This window comes from Schistocerca cancellata, chromosome 7 (assembly GCF_023864275.1).
Source record: "Schistocerca cancellata isolate TAMUIC-IGC-003103 chromosome 7, iqSchCanc2.1, whole genome shotgun sequence".
Taxonomy (NCBI): domain Eukaryota; kingdom Metazoa; phylum Arthropoda; class Insecta; order Orthoptera; family Acrididae; genus Schistocerca; species Schistocerca cancellata.
In genome coordinates this window covers 349,595,393-349,617,679 of record NC_064632.1, presented here as the reverse complement: position 1 = coordinate 349,617,679, position 22,287 = coordinate 349,595,393, and the positions used below count along the sequence as shown (strand labels likewise).

General features: G+C 43.1%; 1 protein-coding gene across 4 annotated transcripts in view; it reads right to left on the bottom strand.

The window, feature by feature from the left end:
• The window catches only part of LOC126091883 (kelch domain-containing protein 3), a 124,173-nt gene that overhangs the window by 36,625 nt on the left and 65,261 nt on the right, over positions 1-22,287 (bottom strand). For all 4 annotated transcript variants that reach the window (XM_049907166.1, XM_049907168.1, XM_049907167.1 and 1 more), the window contains exon 6: positions 5,465-5,551. In XM_049907166.1, the coding sequence (XP_049763123.1) occupies positions 5,465-5,551 (87 nt within the window). The remainder of the gene's footprint in view (positions 1-5,464; positions 5,552-22,287) is intronic.

Genomic DNA, 22,287 nt, shown 5'->3' with positions numbered 1-22,287 from the left:
GTTGTAAACCTTACTGTTCATTGAACTTTCTGGCAAAAACTCATGGTACACAATGCCATTAAAAACTAACACCATGAGCAAAACCTTCACATTTGACCCACTTGTAGAGCTTTTTTCAAACTTGGCAATTCAGAATACTTCCAAAGAGATGACTAAGTCTCAGCTCCAAGATCACACCTGTAAACCTATGTGTCACCATCTGTTGTGACATGTTTCAGAAGTTCCTCATTGTTGACTACTTCTGAACTCCTGAGCAATTTGCATTCACCGATAATTTTGTTGAAAATTTAACAATATCGTCAAACATTTTACTGTAATACATTTCATACTCAAACATCTAAGGAGAAAAATTGTAGCATGGGCCAATTGATATACCATTATCATCTTCAGTTTCTTTGACTGTGACTCAGCAACTGTTCATGATCATTTCTTTCAATTTTCCAAGACTGCATTTGTTGATGGTATGGCCGGAAATCCAGCTTGTTCATTGTCTTCAACACTGTCATGACGTTTACCACTTGTAAACCCTTGTTTTACTCATAGCAGACTCGCCAAAAGCAATATTCAACATTTATAAAATTTTGCTGCAGTTGCTTATAGCAAAAATTATTACAAATTCTCCAATCCATTTTTCTACTAACAAAATAATTGCTGCTATTGCCAAAACACATGTAACCTTTTTTTAGTCTGGTGCCAGCTAACACTGTACACATACTTTTCTCACATTTTCACCAACACGAGGGGGGGGGGGGGGGGGGGGGAAATGTGAATTAAGGTAATACAACATTCAAAATTACAAAAAGTCCTGGTGATTATATGAACTATTATTCAATTGTAGCTTCGTAGAAGTATTTTATTTCTTAGTACACGGTAATTATTGTTGACAATATAATCTAATTGGATAAATAAAAAAATATACTCACCCAGCTGCGGCAGGAGAACACACATATTAAAAAAGGTTTTACTTATGCAAGCGTTTGAAGTCAGTGGCTCCTTCTTATGGCAGAAGGGTTGAAGGGGATGGAAGAGGTGTGAAGGACAAGAACTGGAGAGGTTTAGGAAAAGAGAGAGAGAGAGAGAGAGTTCCAAAAAGTGACCCAGAAGCCCAGGTCTGGGGCGACTTACTGGACGGGATGAGAAGGAGAGACTGATTTTTGGGGACTGCACTGGACGACATTTGATAACCTGAGAGCTTAAAGGTGGAAGATAGGGTAACATACAAGACAGGAATTACTGCGAGTTAGGAAGAGTGAAAAGCTAAGCACTGTACTCGCCAGAGGTGGGAGGGGGACAGTAAAATGTAGACAGGTCGTCGGAAAATGAAAGATGTAGACAACTAAAATAGAGTGAAGAAAGGAGTAGCTACTCTAAGTATTTACCAACAACTACTTCACCTTTGAGGTGCAGACATACAGACAGACAAAGGGTACGACCACAGGAACCAGGATGGCTCCTTCCTATGTCAACCTTTTCACGGGTCGCTTAGAGGCGGCTTTCCTGGGATCCATAAGCATTCAGCCCCCAGTTTGGTTTGGATACATTGATGGCATCTTTGCCATATAGACTCATGGTGAGGCTGACCTGTTAAAACTCCTATAATCTCTAAATACCTTTCCCCAATTAAATTTCAGATGATCCTATTCACCCCATACTGCTTTCCTTTATGTTGATCTCATCTCATTAAACCCACTAACAAACAGCAGTACTTACATTTTGACAGTTGCCACTCTTTCCACATCAAAGGTTTCCTCCCATACAGCCTTGGTATTCAAGACAAACATCTTTGTTCAGATGCAGACTCCTTACAGCAATACACCACCATTCTCACCTCAGCCTTTACTGGACATAATTATACATTAGCCTAGCTCGAAAGACTTCCTGGGGCATCACATCCGATACTGGTCCTGCTGATCCCTTCAAAAAAACTACTTTGAAGTGCACCACTTGTCATTCAGTATTATCCTGGTCTAGAATGTATTTATCAGCTACTTGACATGACAATGACTTCCTAAAATCTCACTGTGAAATGAGACCCTTTGTCTGAAATTTTGTCCACCACATCTAGAATAGCTTCTTGTTGCCCTTACAATATCTGCAATATCTTTGTAAGACCCTATGCTCCATCTGCCCCCATCTCCCTACCCTATGGCTCCAACCCTTGTGACTGTCTCTGCTGCAAGAATTGCCCTATGCACCCTCCTACCACAACCTACACCAGCCCTGTAACTGGCAAAACATACTCTATCAGCACATCATATACCAGCTTTTATGTAAACACTGTTCAGCCTTCTGCATTGGCATGACTACCACCAAGTTATCAGTTAGGATAAATGGGCATAAGTAGAGGGCATACACCGGCAACACACAATATCCTGTTGCACAGCATGCTCTTCAATGCGACAGTCATGACCTCAGTGCCTGCTTCACCACACATGCCTTTTAAATTTTCTTCCCAGATAGCAGTTTCTCACAACTCCGCAACTGGAAACGAGTGCTACAACATGTCCTTGGTTCTCGCAACCAGCTGGCCTTAATTTAGATTAATTTCTTCCACTTCAGCATTTCTTCATAGTAACTACTTCTTCCTTCACTCCATTTTAGTTTTGTACATCTTTTGTTTTCTGACCTTCAATTTTTCTGACCCTGTATTTTTCATTCTTATTAACTCATACACAATGTTCTAGCAGTAAGCTCTGTCTTGCATACTACCCTGTCTTCCACCCTCAAACTCTGAGGTTTTCAAATCTTGTACAGTGCAGTCCCCAATAGTCAGTCTTTCCTTCTCATCCTATCAGCTAATTCTCCCCTGACCCAGGGTTCTAGGTGACTTTTTCATACCCTGCACCTTTTCCTAAACCTCTCCAGTCCTTTTCATTTACCCCTCTTCCTTCCCCTTCAGCCATTCTGCCAGGAGGAGGAGCCACTGACTCTGAAAGATAGTTTAAGTAAAACCTTTTTTTTTGTGTGTGTGTGTGTGTGTGTGTGTGTGTGTGTGTGTGTGTGTGTGTGTGTTTCCTACCACCACTAGGTGAGTAGATTTATTTTATCTATCCAATTATAGTAAATACTGTTGGGTATACATGTGCTTCGGCGTGTACAGCTTACCGCACAGTTCAAAAATCCTAAGCTTGTATGTTGTAAAGAAGTTGATGGATGTCTCATCAATGGTTATGACAAATAAAAATTTTTATATAAAAAAAACAAAGATGATAGGACTTACCAAACAAAAGCGCCGGCAGGTCGACAGACACACAAACAAACACAAACATACACACAAAATTCAAGCTTTCGCAACAAACGGTTGCTTCGTCAGGAAAGAGGGGAGGAGAGGGAAAGACGAAAGGATGTGGGTTTTAAGGGAGAGGGTAAGGAGTCATTCCAATCCCGGGAACGGAAAGACTTCCCTTAGGGGGAAAAAAGGACAGGTATACACTCGCGCACACACACACACACACACACATATCCATCTGCATATACACAGACACAAGCAGACATTTGTAAAGGCAAAGAGTTTGGGCAGAGATGTCAGTCGAGGCGGAAGTACAGAGGCAAAGATGTTGTTGAAAGACAGGTGAGGTATGAGCGGCAGCAAATTGAAATTAGCGGAGATTGAGGCCTGGCGGATAGCGAGAAGAGAGGATATGCTGAAGGGCAAGTTCCCATCTGCGGAGTTCTGACAGGTTGGTGTTAGTGGGAAGCACTTCCTTTCACGCCGATCACCTGCCACCCTACCTAAAACCTCTTTCCTCATTACCTTAGCCAGCTTCATCCTGACCCACAACTTCTTCACTTTCGAAGGCCAGACATACCAACAATTAAAGGGAACAGCCATGGGTACCAGGATGGCCCCCTCGTACGCCAACCTATTCATGGGTCGCTTAGAGGAAGCCTTCTTGGTTACCCAGGCCTGCCAACCCAAAGTTTGGTACAGATTTATTGATGACATTTTCATGATCTGGACTCACAGTGAAGAAGAACTCCAGAATTTCCTCTCCAACCTCAACTCCTTTGGTTCCATCAGATTCACCTGGTCCTACTCTAAATCCCATGCCACTTTCCTTGACGTTGACCTCCACCTGTCCAATGGCCAGCTTCACACGTCCGTCCACATCAAACCCACCAACAAGCAACAGTACCTCCATTATGACAGCTGCCACCCATTCCACATCAAACGATCCCTTCCATACAGCCTAGGTCTTCGTGGCAAACGAATCTGCTCCAGTCCGGAATCCTTGAACCATTACACCAACAACCTGAAAACAGCTTTCGCATCCCGTAACTACCCTCCCGACCTGGTACAGAAGAAAATAACCAGAGCCACTTCCTCATCTCCTCAAACCCGGAACCTCCCACAGAAGAACCCCAAAAGTGCCCCCCTTGTGACAGGATACTTTCCGGGACTGGATCAGATTCTGAGTGTGGCTCTCCAGCAGGGATGCGACTTCCTCAAATCCTGCCCGGAAATGAGATCCATCCTTCATGAAATCCTCCCCACTCCACCTAGAGTGTCTTTCCGCCGTCCACCTAACCTTCGTAACCTCTTAGTTCATCCCTATGAAATCCCCAAACCACCTTCCCTAACCTCTGGCTCCTACCCTTGTAACCGCCCCCGGTGTAAAACCTGTCCCATGCACCCTCCCACCACCACCTACTCCAGTCCTGTAACCCGGAAGGTGTACATGATCAAAGGTAGAGCCACGTGTGAAAGCACCCACGTGATTTACCAACTGACCTGCCTACACTGTGAAGCCTTCTATGTGGGAATGACCAGCAACAAACTGTCCATTCGCATGAATGGACATAGGCAGATAGTGTTTGTTGGTAATGAGGATCACCCTGTGGCTAAACATGCCTTGGTGCACGGCCAGCACATCTTGGCACAGTGTTACACCGTCCAGGTTATCTGGATACTTCCCACTAACACCAACCTGTCAGAACTCCGCAGATGGGAACTTGCCCTTCAGCATATCCTCTCTTCTCGCTATCCGCCAGGCCTCAATCTCCGCTAATTTCAATTTGCCGCCGCTCATACCTCACCTGTCTTTCAACAACATCTTTGCCTCTGTACTTCCGCCTTGACTGACATCTCTGCCCAAACTCTTTGCCTTTACAAATGTCTGCTTGTGTCTGTGTATATGCGGATGGATATGTGTGTGTGTGCGAGTGTATACCTGTCCTTTTTTCCCCCTAAGGTAAGTCTTTCTGTTCCCGGGATTGGAATGACTCCTTACCCTCTCCCTTAAAACCCACATCCATTCGTCTTTCCCTCTCCTTCCCTCTTTCCTGATGAAGCAACCGTTGGTTGTGAAAGCTTGAAATTTGTGTGTGTGTGTTTCTGTGTTTTTTATTGTGCCTATCTACCAGCGCTTTCCCGTTTGGTAACTCATGGAATCTTATATATATATATTCTTATTGGAAAGAGAGATCAGCTCTGTACTAGTAAATATTTTACTATGCCACTTACCTGGAGAAAACTGGTACAAGTCATTGAAGTGCTCATCACAGAGTCCATTGTAGCCACCAAACACATACAGGCTATTTTTGTATACAACTGTCAACAAGAAAATGTATAATGCAGTCAATAGTAATTGAAATGCAAAATAAAAAATGTAAAATGTAAGAAATGGGGGGAGGGGGTGGTTGGGGAGGAGAGAGAGAGAGAGAGAGAGAGAGAGAGAGAGAGAGAGAGAGAGAGGAAGGAGTGCGCGTGTGTGTGTGTGTGTGTGTGTGATATAATGCCAGTGGGAACAAAAATTACTAATGCTGTGTAGGTTGACAAAGCACCATTTTTAAACTACGGAAACGTCGCCCCATATGTTCTGATTGGCTGCAGGATTGCCCTGTTGCCAGATGCTCTGGACAATGCATGACTACGAATGCTTTGCCTGACGGAGATCATGATGTATCGAAGGCGACCCGCACACTTGGCGGTAGCGTCCCAGACTTCCACCCTGGGGGCCAAATCCACTGGGGCCCCAACACATCCATTGTAGTTTCATGATAAGACATACTGGGAACAAACCCGTCAACAGCTGTTAGTTCGCATACAGAAAGTCTTTTACAAATTGTGTCAGCCCTGAAAAGGGCCTTTTTGTAGCTAGGACATTGTTTGCTTAAAGGAGGTGCTTTAACTGGCGACCTTCTGACGCGACATAAGCCTGGTAGTGCCTAAATCTTTCAAAGATTCCTGGAATTGCGTTGATGCAATTGGTCGCACGTTGAATGCAATCCATTAATTCGTCTTTGTTTCTAGGTGGTTCATGTCCGGGTGGGTGAACTAAAACCTTGAAGAATACCCACAGGAAGCAGACCTGTGGTGTGAGATCTGGTGATTGTGGGGGTCATGTCCTATGAGCACCTCTGTCAATTACCTGGCTGTTGAAGAGTTCATTTAAATACCTGCACACAGCATGACTATTATGTGTGGGTGCCCCATCATGCTGCAACCACATGCATAGCTGTATGTCGAGGGGAACACCTTCCAGCAGGCCGGGTAGAGTTTCCTGCGAAACATGAAGGTAATAATAACCCGGTAAGTCGAGAAGGTAAATGGACCGGTCCAACCAGATGGTCATGTACAATGCCTGCCCAAATGTTGAGTGAAAATCATTCCTGGTGTCCATGGACGTACACGACATGGGCATTTCCTGTTGCCCAGTAATGAACGTGTCGAGTGTTGTAAAGGCCATCCCAATGGAAGGTGCACTCATCGGTAAACAACACAATGGTGGGGAATGTGAGATCTCTTGCCACACTTCGCAGAATCCACAGGCAAAATCCTAGCCTGTGTTTGCAGTCTGCCACCAGATTTAGGTCTTGGACAGGGTGGAAACTAAATGGATGCTGACCATCATCCCTCAAAACCTCCCAGACCAACCGATGAGTGACCCCCATGTCGTGTCAAACCACTTTAGTACTTGTAGTAGGTGCTTCCTCGAAGCGCTTGAGAACAGTCTCTTCAAATGCAGCATCCCATCATGTTCGAGGTCTTCCAGCATCATCATGATATCCCACTAAAGAGCCTGTTTTGCTAAGTCGCTGGTGAGTTGCTGCAAACTTTTGTAGGCATGGGTGGCGTCTTGCTGGGTACCATTCCTCATACAACCAGCGAGCTTCATGCGTATTACCGTCGGCTAGTGCATGAGCAAAAACCATATCTCGTTCTTCAAATGAATACTGAGCCGTCATGCTTACTGTGTGACTAAATCGCAGGTGATGGGTGTGCTCTGAAGCGAAGCTTACATATGAATATTTACTATCAAAAACAGTCTTTATCACAAATTATTTATTCTAGTGACCGGTTTCGACCACAACTGTGGTCATCTTCACACCAATGAGCAACAACCTCCTTCTGGTGGTAAATCACTACTCACCGGTCACCGGAATAAATAATTTGTGATCAAGACTGTTTTTGCTAGTGAACATTAGTAATAACATTGATCATTGATCACTGTTCACGTTTTGATCACTCTCCCTGCCTCAATCTCCCATATTTTTGCGCGTTACTTCCTGTACCTTTCCAGTGCCACACGACCCTTTATCTCTTCCTATGAATCCCTGCCCACCTCTTACTCTTTCTCCTTTCTATTCCAGTTCGCACCCACTAATTCCACCTCATCCAGTCACATCTGTCAGCCACCTTCTTCACATTTATCTACCCTCAGACCTGCTACCACATTAATGTATATATTTTTATTATTTATTCTTTACTTTGATCCTTGTGACTTCTCACCAATTTTAGTGAGTTTTTGCCTTTCGCTATTGCAGACCCCCACAGATTTCATTTTGTTTCCCCCTTTTGCATCCATTTCATCCTTGTCGAATTTTCACACGTATTTGGGTGAATTTTTTGGATGTAATTCTACATTATTTTCATAACTTTTCACATTTTTTCCACCACCATGAATCCTTGCTCCTTCCATCTGCATCAATACAGAAAAGTTTCCTTATCCCTAGCCAGATCCCAGTCCCACATACTGTTCCTGCATTGTTGCTTAGCTCATGGAATCCCCCCTAATGGGCTTACCATTGAATTACCCATCTCTGGCTGCCACCCCTCCTTCCACAATGCCCTCCACCTATTCAGATTCTGCCAATCCTTAGCCCACCACCTCCCAAAATCCCACTGTCCGGCCACAGAGGAGCATCCCCCTCGTAAATCACTACCACCCAGGTCTGGAGCAACTCAGTTACATTCTCCGCCATCGTTTCGATACCTCTCATTGTGCCCTGAAACGAGAAATGTCCTACCCACTATCCTTCCCATCCCTCCTACAGTGCTATTCCGCTATCCACCGAGCCTACACAACATACTCTTCCATCCTTACACAACCCCTGATCCCAACCCCTTACCTCATGGCTCATATCCCTGTAACAGGCCTAGATGCAAGACCTGTCGTCCCATACATCCTTCATATCAAAATTGTATCTAAGGGTGGAAGGAGAGCTATCTCACTACTATGTGAAATAAATATAATTTACATAGTCACAGTATGCCCCTGTGCACTATAATCCATTGTCTAAGAGTGCTATGCCAAATTCATCTACTAGTTTCATGTTTCGGTTTCTTGTGCTCTTTATCAGGTCACTCGCACCTGTAATATACGTCAACATTACGATTATAGTATACTGCAACAAAATTAAATTACATTAAATTAAATGAACATGTCTGCGTGACACATTAGAGTAAGACTAAAGCAGTGGACTGGTAATGAAAAGGCTACGAGTTCAAATACAGTACCCGTTCAAACTTTTTTAATCTTGTTTGTTATATTTCTCTAAGAAACATATGTTCTCACAGTAAGTTGGTCATAAAATTAATAGCTCTCATTTTAGTTAGTATTACTCCTTTTATCAATTTAACAAACTATGTGTTTTGTTTCTTCTACATGAATGTAAATAAAACACACAGAATTTACATAAATGATTATTCCTAACTTTTACTTATTGAACAATGCATTGCAATGCAATGGAGATTTGTCTCAGCTAAAAGAACACAGAACTGGAATCTGTAAATCATTATGTCGTCCTTGTTGATGTCTAAGTAAAATAAATTTCATTTCAGAGGAAAATTAGCAACAAAGAAAGGTTCCTATGTATGAAGTCCTCGAGAAGCAGGTCTGTATTGTTAATACTACTTGAGAACATATTACTCAGCTAACCTGAAGAGAACACTATACAGAACTTTGTTTGGTGTGTACAAGGCCATATACTACATTTGTAACACAACACACTGTTATTACTTCTTCCCTCAAAATGGCAGCTAATTAATTGTAAATTTGTTAGTAATACAGCAACTGTTGGGAGATGGAGCACTGCTACAACTATGCATACAGTATAGCAAAACCCCAATACCATAATGTTAGCTATTCAACAAAAATCTCTACTGTAAGTCCACCACTAACCAACATCATTATGTTCCTGTTGTGATGTTTAGTTTGGATAGTGTGATTGTAACACAAGCAAACGAACTGCAGCACTCTGACAGTTAAAACACTTTAAGGATAAAGGAAAATTTGGGGCAAATTTCTAAAGTTTTAATTGTTATTGTAAGCTCTGCTTATATCAACAATGTAGGAAAAGATAGATTTCTATGTACTGTAAAGAAGACACATTAAGTTGCCATACACACACAATTAAAGGACACTTAAACAAAGCTTTTGGCCACCACCACCATCAACAAATGAGAAACACAGAAACACACACCATACACCATACATGCACCCAAAGTAAGCATATTACACACACACACACACACACACACACACACACACACACACACACACACACACACAAACTGCCAACTCCAGCAGCTTAGGCCAGAATGCAACTGTCACTTGGGATGGCAGCAACAGTCTGGAGGGGGCACAAAAGGGGAAGGGGTAGTGATGTGCAGGTAGGGGGACATATGAACACTACCTGGCAGAATGTACAGGAGCTAAAATGCCAATAGGCAAAGTGTCAAGATGTAGTGGGTCAGGGAGGTGGGGTGAAAAGCAGCAAAAGGAGTGAAGCAGGGAAAGATAGGCAGGTGTACTGGCAAAGGGCAACAAACAAAGAGGCTGGGAGATAAGAATAGGGTGGAGATGATAGGACAGAGGATGTGAAAACTGTTGGTTGGAGAGTATGGGGCAGTAGGTTATTGTAGGTTGACACTGGGGTAATCACGGGAGTAGAGAATGTTTTGTAGGGTAGCTCCCATATGTTCATTTCAGAAAAGCTGGTGATGGAGGGGAGGATCCAGATGGCTTGGACAGTGAAGCAGCCACTGAAGTTAAGCATGTTATGGTCAGCTGCATGATGTGCTGTAGGTGGTCTGCTTCGTTCTTGGCCACAGTTTGGCAGTGCTCGTTCATCCTGGTGGACAGCTGGTTGGTAGTCACACCAATATAAAAATCTGAGCAATGGTTGCAGTAGAGCTGGTAAATGACACGGCTGCTTTCACAGGTGGCCTGGCACCTGATAGAGTAGAGTAAACCTGTGACATGACTGGACTATGAAATACTCGGATCGTGGAATGGGCAGGTCTTGCACCTGTGTCTTCCACAGGGATATAATCCTTTTGGCAAAGGTTGGAACAACTGAACCAGATTGTACATCAGGGCTTTGATAATCTATCACAACACCCTGAAATTAGGGCATCCTATCCAAGACATCTCCCCCTCCCCCCCCCCCCCCCCCCCCCATCCCTGAGCCATGGACATTGCCGTTGGTGGGGAGGCTTGCGTGCCTCAGTGATACAGATGGCCGTACCGTAGGCGCAACCACAACGGAGGGGTATCTGTTCAGAGGCCCGACAAACGTGTAGTTCCTGAAGAGGGGCAGCAGCCTTTTCAGTAGTTGCAGGGGAAACAGTCTGGATGATTGACTGATCTAGCCTTGTAACACTAACCAAAATGGCCTTGCTGCACTGGTACTGCGAACGGCTGAAAGCAAAGGGAAACTACGGCCGTAATTTTTCCCGAAGGCATGCAGCTTTACTGTATGGTTAAATGATGATGGCGTCCTCTTGGGTAAAATATTTCGGAGGTAAAATAGTCCCCCATTCGGATCTCCGGGCGGGGACTACTCAAGAGGACGTCGTTATCAGGAAAAAGAGAACTGGCGTTCTACGGATCGGAGCGTGGAATGTCAGATCTCTTAACCGGGCAGGTAGGTTAGAAAATTTAAAAAGGGAAATGGATAGGATGAAGTTAGATATAGTGGGAATTAGTGAAGTTCGGTGGCAGGAGGTACAAGACTTTTGGTCAGGTGAATACAGGGTTATAAATACAAAATCAAATGGGGGTAATGCAGGAGTAGGATTAATAATGAATGAAAAAATAGGAGTGCGGGTAAGCTACTACAAACAGCATAGTGAACGCATTATTGTGGCCAAGATAGATACACCCACACCTACTACAGTAGTACAAATTTATATGCCAACTAGCTCTGCAGATATTGAAGAAATGTATGATGGGATAAAAGAAATTATTCAGATAGTCAAGGGAGACGAAAATTTAATAGTCATGAGTGACTGGAATTCGAGAGTAGGAAAAGGGAGAGAAGGAAACATAGTACGTGAATGTGGATTGGGGCTAAGAAATGAAAGAGGAAGCCGGCTGGTAAAGTTTTGCACAGAGCATAACTTAATCGTAGCTAAACCCTTGGTTCAAGAATCATGAAAGAAGGCTGTATAAATCGAAGAATTCTGGAGATACTAGAAGGTATCAGATAGATTGTACAATGGTAAGACATAGATTTAGGAATCAGGTTTTAAATTGTAAGACATTTCCAGGGGCAGATGTAGACTCTGACCACAATCTATTGGTTATGAACTGTGGATTAAAACTGAAGAAACTGCAAAAAGGTGGGAATTTAAGGAGATGGGACCTGGATAAACTGAAAGAACCAGAGGTTGTACAGAGTTTCAGGGAGAGCATAAGGGAACAATTGATAGGAATGGAAGAAAGAAATACAGTGGAAGAAGAATGGGTAGCTCTGAGGGATGAAGCAGTGAAGGCAACAGAGGATCAAGTCTGTAAAAAGACGAGGGCTAGTAGAAACCCTTGGGTAACAGAAGAGATATTGAATTTAATTGATGAAAGGAGAAAATATAAAAATGCAGTAAATGCTGCAGGCAAAAATGAATACAAACGTCTCAAAAATGAGATCATCAGGAAGTGCAAAATGGCTAAGCAGGGATGGCTAGAGGACAAATGTAAGGATGGAGAGGGTTATCTCACTACGGGTAAGATAGATACTGCCTACAAGAAAATTAAAGTGACCTTTGGAGAAAAGAGAGCCATTTGTATGAATATCAAGAGCTCAGATGGAAACCCAGTTCTAAGCAAAGAAGGGAAAGCAGAAAGGTGGAAGGTGGAATGAGTATACAGAGAGTCTATACAAGGGTGATGTACTTGAGGACAATATTATGGAAATGGAAGAGGATGTAGAGGAAGATGAAATGGGAGATACAATACTGTGTAAAGAGTTTGACAGAGCACTGAAAGACCTAAGGTCGAAACAAGGCCCCGGGAGTAGACAACATTCCATTAGAACTACTGACGGCCTTGGGAGAGCCAGTCCTGACAAAACTCTACCATCTGGTGAGCAAGATGTATGAGACAGGCGAAATACCCTCAGACTTCAAGAAGAATATAATAATTCCAATCCCGAAGAAAGCAGGTGTTGACAGATGTGAAAATTACCAAACTATCAGTTTAATAAGTCACAGCTGCAAAATACTAACACGAATTCTTTACAGACAAATGGAAGAACTCGTTGAAGCCGACCTCAGGGAAGATCAGTTTGGATTCCGTAGAAATGTTGGAACACGTGAGGTAATACTGACCTTAAGACTTATCTTAGAAAAAAGATTAAGGAAAAGCAAACCTACGTTTCTAGCATTTGTAGACTTAGAGAAAGCTTTTGACAATGTTGACTGCAATACTCTCTTTCAAATTCTAAAGGTGACAGGGGTAAAATACAGGGAGCGAAAGGCTATTTACAATTTGTACAGAAACCAGATGGCAGTTATAAGAGTCGAGGGGCATGAAAGGGAAGCAGTGGTTGGGAAGAGAGTGAGACAGGATTGTAGCCTCTCCCTGATGTTATTCGATCTGTATATTGAGCAAGCAGTAAAGGAAACAAAAGAAAAATTCAGAGTAGGTATTAAAATCCATGGAGAAGAAATAAAAACTTTGAGGTTCGCTGATGACATTGTAATTCTGTCAGAGACAGCAAAGGACTTGGAAGAGCAATTGAACAGAATGGACAGTGTCTTAAAAGGAGGATATAAAATGAACATCAACAAAAGCAAAACAAGGATAATGGAATGTAGTCTAATTAAATCGGGTGATGCTGAGGGAATTAGATTAGGAAATGAGACACTTAAAGTAGTAAAGGAGTTTTGCTATTTGGGGAGCAAAATAACTGATGATGGTCGAAGTAGAGAAGATATAAAATGTAGACTGGCAATGGCAAGGAAAGCGTTTCTGAAGAAGTGGAATTTGTTAACATCGAGTATTGATTTAAGTGTCAGGAAGTCGTTTCCGAAAGTATTTGTATGGGGTGTAGCCATGTATGGAAGTGAAACATGGACGATAAATAGTTTGGACAAGAAGAGAATAGAAGCTTTCGAAATGTGGTGCTACAGAAGAATGCTGAAGATTAGATGGGTAGATCACATAACTAATGATAAAGTAATGAATAGAATTGGGGAGAAGAAGAGTCTGTGGCACAACTTGACTAGAAGAAGGGACCGGTTAGTAGGACTTGTTCTGAGGTATCAAGCGATCACAAATTTAGCATTGGAGGGCAGCGTGGAGGGTAAAAATCGTAGAGGGAGACCAAGAGATGAATACTCTTAGCAGATTCAGAAGGATGTAGGTTGCAGTTAGTACTGGGAGATAAAGAAGCTCGCACAGGATAGAGTAGCGTGGAGGGCTGCATCAAACCCGTCTCAGGACTGAAAGCCACAACAACAACAACATCCAAGATATTTCAGACCCTTCCTAAAGTGGTGTTCCGTTACCCATCCAACCTCCACAACATCCTAGTCCATTCCTATGCTGCTCTCAGTCCCAGTCCCTTGCCACAAGGATCACATCCCTGTGGAAGACCCAGGTGCAAAACCTGCCCAATCCACCCACCTAACACTTCCCATTCTAATCATGTCATAGGTTTATCCTACCCCATCAGTGGCTGGGCCACCTGTGAAAGAAGTCATGTCATTTACCAGCTTTGCTGAAACCACTGCATGGCTTTTTATATTGGTATGACTATCAGCCAGCTGTCCATCAGGATGAACAGCAACTGCCAAGCTGTGGCCAAGAGCAAAGTAGACCACCCTGTGGCACAACATGCAGCTGAGCATAATATGAGGGTCGTCCACAAAGTAAGCTCCGTTTCTATTTCCATCTGCGGCAGTACTATGATCGCAGTTCCAAGCATGCACGGCAGTTACTCTAACTCAAGGAGAAGATATGTGTGCCATTTTCAGGTCGCTGCTACTGACGTGCTTTGTAGTGCTTCTTTATAATGTCAGCTGTAATTGAAAATGTCACCAGGTGTGAAATCAGATCTGTGATTTGTTTTCTAAATGCAAAGAAAGTTAAACCAAAGGAAATTCATTGGCAAATCTGCGAGATTTACGGACAAAATGCTATGAGTGATTCAATGGTTAGAATATGGGTCAGACTGTTCAATGAAGCACGTGAACGAGTGAATGATGAAGAACGAAGTGGATGCCCATCTGTGATTACTGATGAACTGGTTCACACAATTGAAGAGAAGATTAAGCACAACTGTAAGTTTACACTTAGTGCCCTTGCTTTTGAAGTTCCACAAATGTCACAATCACTAATACATGAAATTGTCACTGAAAAACTGGAATGTTGAAAACTTTGCTCACATTGGGTACTCAAACTTCTTACTGAACAACACAAAAAACAACGGATGGGCAGAGCACTTCAGTTTTTGACATGCTACAATGAAGAAGGCGATGGTTTTCTTTCTCAGATAGTCACGGGGGATGAAAATTGGGTATCATATGATACCCCTGAATCAAAATGGCAATCAATGGAATAGAGTTGCACTTCATCCCCAAAGAAGGTTAAGCCCAAGCAAATCTTGATACCTCGAAAAGTCGTGCACCATTTTTTGGAACAGAAATGACATTTTGTTGATTAATTTCTTACCACAAGGCCAAACAATCAATGCACATGCTTACTGTGAGACTATTAACAAATTGCGCTGCGCAATACAGAACTAGCGCCAAGGATTACTGTGAAAAGGTTCCTCCCCCCCCCCATGATAATGCCCAATTTCAAACGGTGAAGGTTCCCAAACAACTCTTATGGGAATTTTACTGGGACGCATTTAATCGTCCTCCATACAGCCCGGACCTCACTCCTAGTGCCTTTCACCTCTTCTTACACCTAAAATCTGTCCTTGGTGGTCAACACTTCAGTGATGATGATGAGCTGAAAGAACATGTTACCACATGGTTGAATACACAGGCGGAGAGCTGCTATGAAGAAGGCATACAAAAACTTGGGCCACATTATGACAAGCGCCTACAAAATTTTGGAGCTATGTAGAAAAGTAGTTTAACAGTTGTAGATTTTTGCACAATAAATATTTTTTTCTGTATCCGTAAACGTTTGTTTCATATAACCAAACGGAACTTACTTTGTGGACATAGCTCGTATGTTTCATTTCAATGGCTGCTTCACTACCTGTGCCATCTTCCCCTCCACTACAATCTTTTCTGAACTGCACAGATGGGAGGTATCCTTTCAACACATTCTCCGCTCCTGTAACTATCCCACCCTCAACCTACAGCAGCATACTGCCCGATACCCTTTGTCCAACAGTTTCCACCTACCTGTCCTATCACCTTCCCCCCATTCTCATCTCCCAGCTTCTTTGTTTGCTGTCCTCTGCCAGTGCACCTTCCCATTTTTCCCTGCTACTCTACAAATATCGCTTTTTTCCCTCCACCTCCCTGCCCCACAACCTCCTGGCCCTTTGCCTATTGGCATTCTAGTTCCTGCACACTCCATCACACAGCATTCCTCTGCCCCCAAACCCATGCACTACTATCCCCCCCCCCCCCCCTCCCCGGCTGCTGCTGCTATCCCACATGATAGTTGCATTTTGGCACGAGCTACTGGAGTTGGCAGTCATGTGTGTTTATTAGTGTGTATGAATGGTGTGTGGTTCTCTCTTTCTCTTTTGCTGATGATGGCTATGGCTGAAAGCTTTGTTTAAGTGTCTTAATTGTGCCTTTCAGCATTGTTGGTATTCCTTTGTGAAGTTTCCATTACTTGTTTTAAGATATGGTTATAATATCGACAACCAACTTTTCACCTGCACACTCCTACAACGTAAAAACCAAGGCAAATTGATAAGTTGGCAGTCACAGAATACATGCTCTCTAAGGAATACAACGTATTGTTTGGAAATATTAAAATTTTGGTATATGAATTGCACTGTTGGGAACAGTAATCAATGAAACAATGTGGAGCTGACTGTATCCTAAAAGATCAATGGCAATACTAATTGTTTCTTTGAGTGCTGCATGTCAGAGTACTGACTGCGCAATGTAAGTACCTCATTGATTATAATGGTGGTTCCATTCCCAAACCATCAACATGACTACTGCATCACGCTATTAGAAGCTTTTCATCACCGATTTTACATATTTCAAACAACTTCTGGAATCCTGTACACATGGGTATTAAAGTTTACTAACTACAGGTACCAAATGTCTCTAAATACTAAGAAATGTACAGGCCTTAATCTACCAGTCAGATTTTACTTCTTGACAATAAAGACTGAGCTGGTGCGTTGCTGGCGCCAGTTCCCATCAATTGTCCTTTCACTGTTGAGTCAATTTCGGTGCTTATTTGTCTTCTTCACTTCTTTGGCAGCACAGGATTTTAAACGGAGTGCGCGCACTGCTGGTGGCTGGTGTGCGGGTAACCGCGGTGTGAGGTGGAGTGACTTGGGACTGTGTTTGTATGGAGCATGACGAGAGGCCGAGTCGGCAAGACGAAGGAGCGTGGCCAGCCGCTATTGCGAGTTTAACCATTACAATACAAATTGTCTGTCCATGGTGATGGGAATTTCCTTGAGGTTGGAAGGACAAGTTCCGTCTAGTTGGTTACAAGTTACACAGGCCAAATGCATTGGAGTTCTCGAGTTGCTTTGGTGGGTGGTGTTTATATTAACTAAAGATTCCAGTGAACTAAAAACCATTTGAAACTGTTCCAGTAACTTATCACTGAATTTTGTATCATCACTACACACATTGACGGCAGTTAAGGAACTGTAACGATGTCCACCAAACAGACACGATGAATGGCTAAACACGTAGCTAGAAGTGTAACTAGGTAGTGCGTAAGTCTGTGTTTGGCATTCCAAGCTGCGCTTAAATATTTTTCTCATTCTACCTGTTATGTCATTATTTTAGTCTGGTCCTTAAATGTGCGCCGAGATTATTCTTGCTATTCTAACTTTTATGCCATTATTTTGGTGATGGTTTTAAGGGATCGGCTAACCAAATTTTACAAGCCATGACTGCCCAAGTAAGTCACGGAGGTTAATTCTGTTGGTTTCATTTCTGCGATATATCGTTGAAAGATATTGATAACTAGTTGTGCAGTTAGGATTGTGTATCCAATGCCTCAGAATATTGTCTGCCGCTGGTGTGTTTTATGTTGCAGATAACTGGCCATGGTTGACGCGAGCAAACTGGAATCTGACTACAATGCTGGCAGAGTGACATTTAAGGACCTGTCCTCCCATGTCTTGGGTTATGTTGTAACTGTCCTGTAATTCCATCCTTTTGGTGGAGAGTTGTGTTTTCTGAAGATCAGTCGCAGTGCAAAGTTGAGTACCTTTTTATTTCATTTCTTGTCCCATGGATTTCTTGTATGGTGAGTGGAAGTGGCCTCTGTTAAGTTTTTTTTGGGAAGATCTCGTTATAGTCAGGTACTGAAATCATACGAACCTGGTATACGCAAGCAGTATTGTTCTAATTAATCTGAAGTTGGCCGAGTAACTTTTGAAAATTTGGGGCTTGTTGAGCTCAGAACTTTGATGCTAGTTGGTCATGTTAGTCATATTTTATGATTTAGGATTTTATGAACAGTGTATTAGTTAATGAAAAGTTGGCCGAGTAAACCTTAAAATTTTGGTGCTTGTTGAACTCAGAACTTTAATTGGGATAGTTATGTTAGTCATATTTTATGAGTATGCTTTTATAAATACTGTGTTTGGATTTTGAAAAGTTGGCCAAGGAAGCTTTAAAACATTATTGTCTGCTGAATACTGGGTTGGTTATGTCAGCCATCTTTATCTTAATAACAGTTTAATTAACAGTGTTTCATTTAATGAAAAGTTGGCCAAAGAAGCCTTAAAACATTACTGTCTGTTGAATTCTGAACTTGGATGTGATGAAAAGATAGATAAAAGAGTTTCCATGTAAGTGATGAAGTAGGGGTGATTTATTTGTGAGTCATTTGGATTTAATTATGGGTCCATGGATATGGTTTAAATTAATGTAAATGATTGAAAGAAAATGATATGTGGACGATATCTTAGAGGTTTTTGGTGTTGTTATGTGCAATGTGTGTGTAATAAAGGAGTGTGTGGCAACTACAACTGATTTTGATTGTGATTTCGGTGTGTCATTAGGGACCACACCCCAATAGTAGCAGAGCAACAGTTCTGCGAGGTGAGCTGGAACGAGTAAGTTGATCATGTTGCAGTTGCTACACTTCTGCCTATTTCTTCTCTTAATTGTCTGCTGAGTCCGTATTACTGCTTCGTTGGCGTTTTCAGGATTTCCTTATCACCATGGCAAGTCGGATCTGCCCTGGAATTACTTATTTGCGCCGGGAACACCTGTTGCACGAATTACGTATGCGGAATCTGTTGACAGAGGGCAGCATGTCTGATTTATTGGCCCGACTTCGCACAGCGGCCAATGCTCCTTTGTTGTTGTCTACAGACGTCTTCTCTTATCAAAGTGAGTTTCTCTCTCACCTAACAACTTCCCTTGCTGAGTTGGCATCTACCGTTTCCTTTTTTTTTAAGCCGATCCTCCCACTCCTAAACAGTAGTAAAGAATACAGGCCTATCTGGCCCATTGCAACTATTGTCTGGTAGATTTGGCCGCTATAGGGATATCAGCCTCTGTCATCCAATTGTTTAATTGCTTAAAGGATGAAGTACAGGCCTAACATTCACACCTCCTAGCATTGTCTTCGGGAGGTGAAGGTGATGGTCCCGAACTGGATAGTCAGTGTTCAGGGTCAGACAGTAGTATGGATAGGATACAGCCGGTAGTAGATGCGATGGTTGTTTTGTCTAACCAGTTTTTTAAATTACCTCATCCTCTCCACGGATTGTTGCAAGGGATTGCTGAATTAACAACAGAGAATTTAGATCAGATCCAATCATTTTTATGGCTGACCATTAAATTGCAAATTCACGCTGATGTGTAGCGGGTCTCGTATTCTGTTTTGTTGGCCGCCTTGTACCCATTAACGAAAGGAGTGCTTAGTTCCCTGATGGCAGAAGTATTGCAGGATCAGGGTTCGTTGATTCAACTCCGACAACGTGTGGTAGATAGTGGGTTGTTGGAACATATGCGGGTGGCTTTAGAACAGAAATTTTACTGGAGTGTTCAGGCTAGTGATGAGGGTTTATGTGAATATTTTGAGCGCATATGTATATCAGTAGTCGCTCTGGGGATACCTGCCTCGGAGCAGACTTGCGTTGCACACATAATGGAGGGAATGCGCCCACAGGATCACATATGCTTTGTGGTTGCCAAAAAGCCATGCAGTTACAAGACCTTAGTAATACTGCGGATGCTTTAGTGTTCGTATATGGGCAGCGTCAGAACTTAGTTTCTGGAACAGGGTCCTCACTTGGGGTCAAACCACAGGTGCCATCTAGTAGGGGGAACATGACGCTGGTGTCAGGGAGGGGAGAAGCAACGGGAGAGCGAGAATTGGCTGGTTAACTCCCGCATTATAAGTGCTCCCCCCCCCCCCCCCCAATGTCCCACCTCCCTTACATATGTGCACGTCTGGGTGAGGAACCAGTCTGCGCCCTGCTCAATTCTGGAAGTTCGCGACCCCTAGTTCATGGTATCTTGAGTTTCATTGCACCCCACCAAGTACAGATGTCTGGTTGCCAATGGTCAGAAGTTGCTTGTCTTGGGGAAGGTGAGAGTTATTTGTTCAAGGCTTTTGTTGGCCGGTTTCTTTACTTGTAGCCGAGAGGCTGAGTACCCCGCTTATTCTCGGGTGTGACTTTATCCAGGCGACCTCGTTGGTGTTAGACTATTCAGGGGGTATGTTTTATTTCAGGTTTCGGTCCAATATCAAAATTGTCTTTTGCAGTTGTAATCGTGGGGTTGCTGTACGCGCACTTACAGAGGACACGGAGCATATTTATGTATCGCACTTGGACCCTGATCAGGCTCATCAAGTAAGGTGTTTACTTGATGATTATCCTGAGGTTCTCATGACCAAACTGGGGATGATTCATGTAATTAAATTTAATATACAGCTTACAGATAATATCCCAGTGCGTCATAAACCTTACCGCCTTTCACCCCATAAAATGAAGCTGTTACGTGCTAAGATTGATCGCATGTTGCAGGACGGAGTTATTAGGTATTCCACTTCTCCTTATGTTTCTCCCGTTTTCCTTGTTCTGAAGGGTCAAAGTGGGGATTATCGAGTGGTGGTCTATTATCAGAACTTGAATGAGAAGGTCATATTAGAATCCGTTCTGTTGCCAGATCTCCATACTTGTTTTACTTGGTTTATAGGTGCCACCATCTTTACTGTCCTGGACTTGAACCAAGCTTACTATCAGATTCCTCTTACTGAAGGTTCCAAACCAGCCACTGCATTCTGCACAGTTTGAAATTTATTTGAGTTTAACTGTGTTCCTTTTGGTTCGGCTATGAGTGCGGCAGTCTTGTCTCGACTCTTGAATAAAGTTCTAGGGCACCTCAAGTTAAAGTCTGTCTATAATTATCTTGATGAGCTAGTAATCTTCAGTAGTTCATTTGCGGACCACCTGGAGCATCTGGTTTAGTTTTTGATAGGTTGCGTTCTGCTGGCTTAACTGTGAAACCCTCCAAGGTTACCTTACGTCACCTGCGTATATCATTATTAGGTCATCTGGTATCGGCTGATGGAGTGTGCATTGACCAGGAGCGTACCAAAGCTATTGGGGAATTTCCCCCTCCTCACGATAAGCGGGGAATTGCTCGTTTCATTGGGATGAACAATTTCTTTAGAAAATTTATTCCCACTTTTGCTCAGGTTGCAGCACCTTGAATGAATTGATCAAGAAGAACAGCATGTTCGTTTGGGGTTACAAGAAGCAGGAAGCCTTTAATGCTCTCAAAATGCGATTGCTAATCCACCGGTCCTGGCTTTACCAGATTTTAATCAAATCTTTAACGTTCAAACGGATGCCTCCCATGCTGGTATTGTGGCAGTTTTACTACAGGAACAACAGGAAGAAAGGCAGCCGGTCGCCTATGCATCTCTGCACCTTAATGACACCGAGCGCAACTACTCTGTGTATGAATGCGAGGCGCTGGCTGTTTTGTTTACCCTGGAGAAATTCACATTTTATCTTGAACATCGCGAATTCATTTTGGAAATGGACAACCAAGCCGTCAGCTGGGTGTTGGCCCGCCCCCGCAAGATGAGTCTTATCACATGCTGGGCGATACGCATTTCTGCATTCCATTTCCAGGTGCAGCATATTAGGGGCAGTGAGAATGAAGTGGCAGACGATCTCAGTCGTATGTTTGCAGGAGAATCCGGGGAAGGCGAGGGCTACATCAAGCCGGATCTTGGGGTCAATTTCCTTCTCTCTGAGACACCAGGTCTCTTCTGCGACTTAGCCAACAAACAGGCTTAGGACCCTAGATGGGGACCAATTTGGCAGCAGTTGGCAGATGGCGAGGTTGTTCCTGCTTATTGCGTTCATAGGGGCCTCTTGTATAAAGGGGAAGACAACGATGGTGAAGTGAAGGCCTGTATTCCACAGGAACTAGTTAGCATGGTCCTCAGATTTTTCAAGATTCTGCAGTCGGGACATTTGGGGTTCTACAAGACCTTGAACACAGTTTGTGAACACATGTTTTGGCCCAATCTATATCATGATGTCAGGCGATTTGTGGGTAACTGTATCCAGTGTAACCGCGCTAAGCCTGATGTGGGGCCGAGCAAAGGACTACTACAGTCGGTTAGGGAGAAG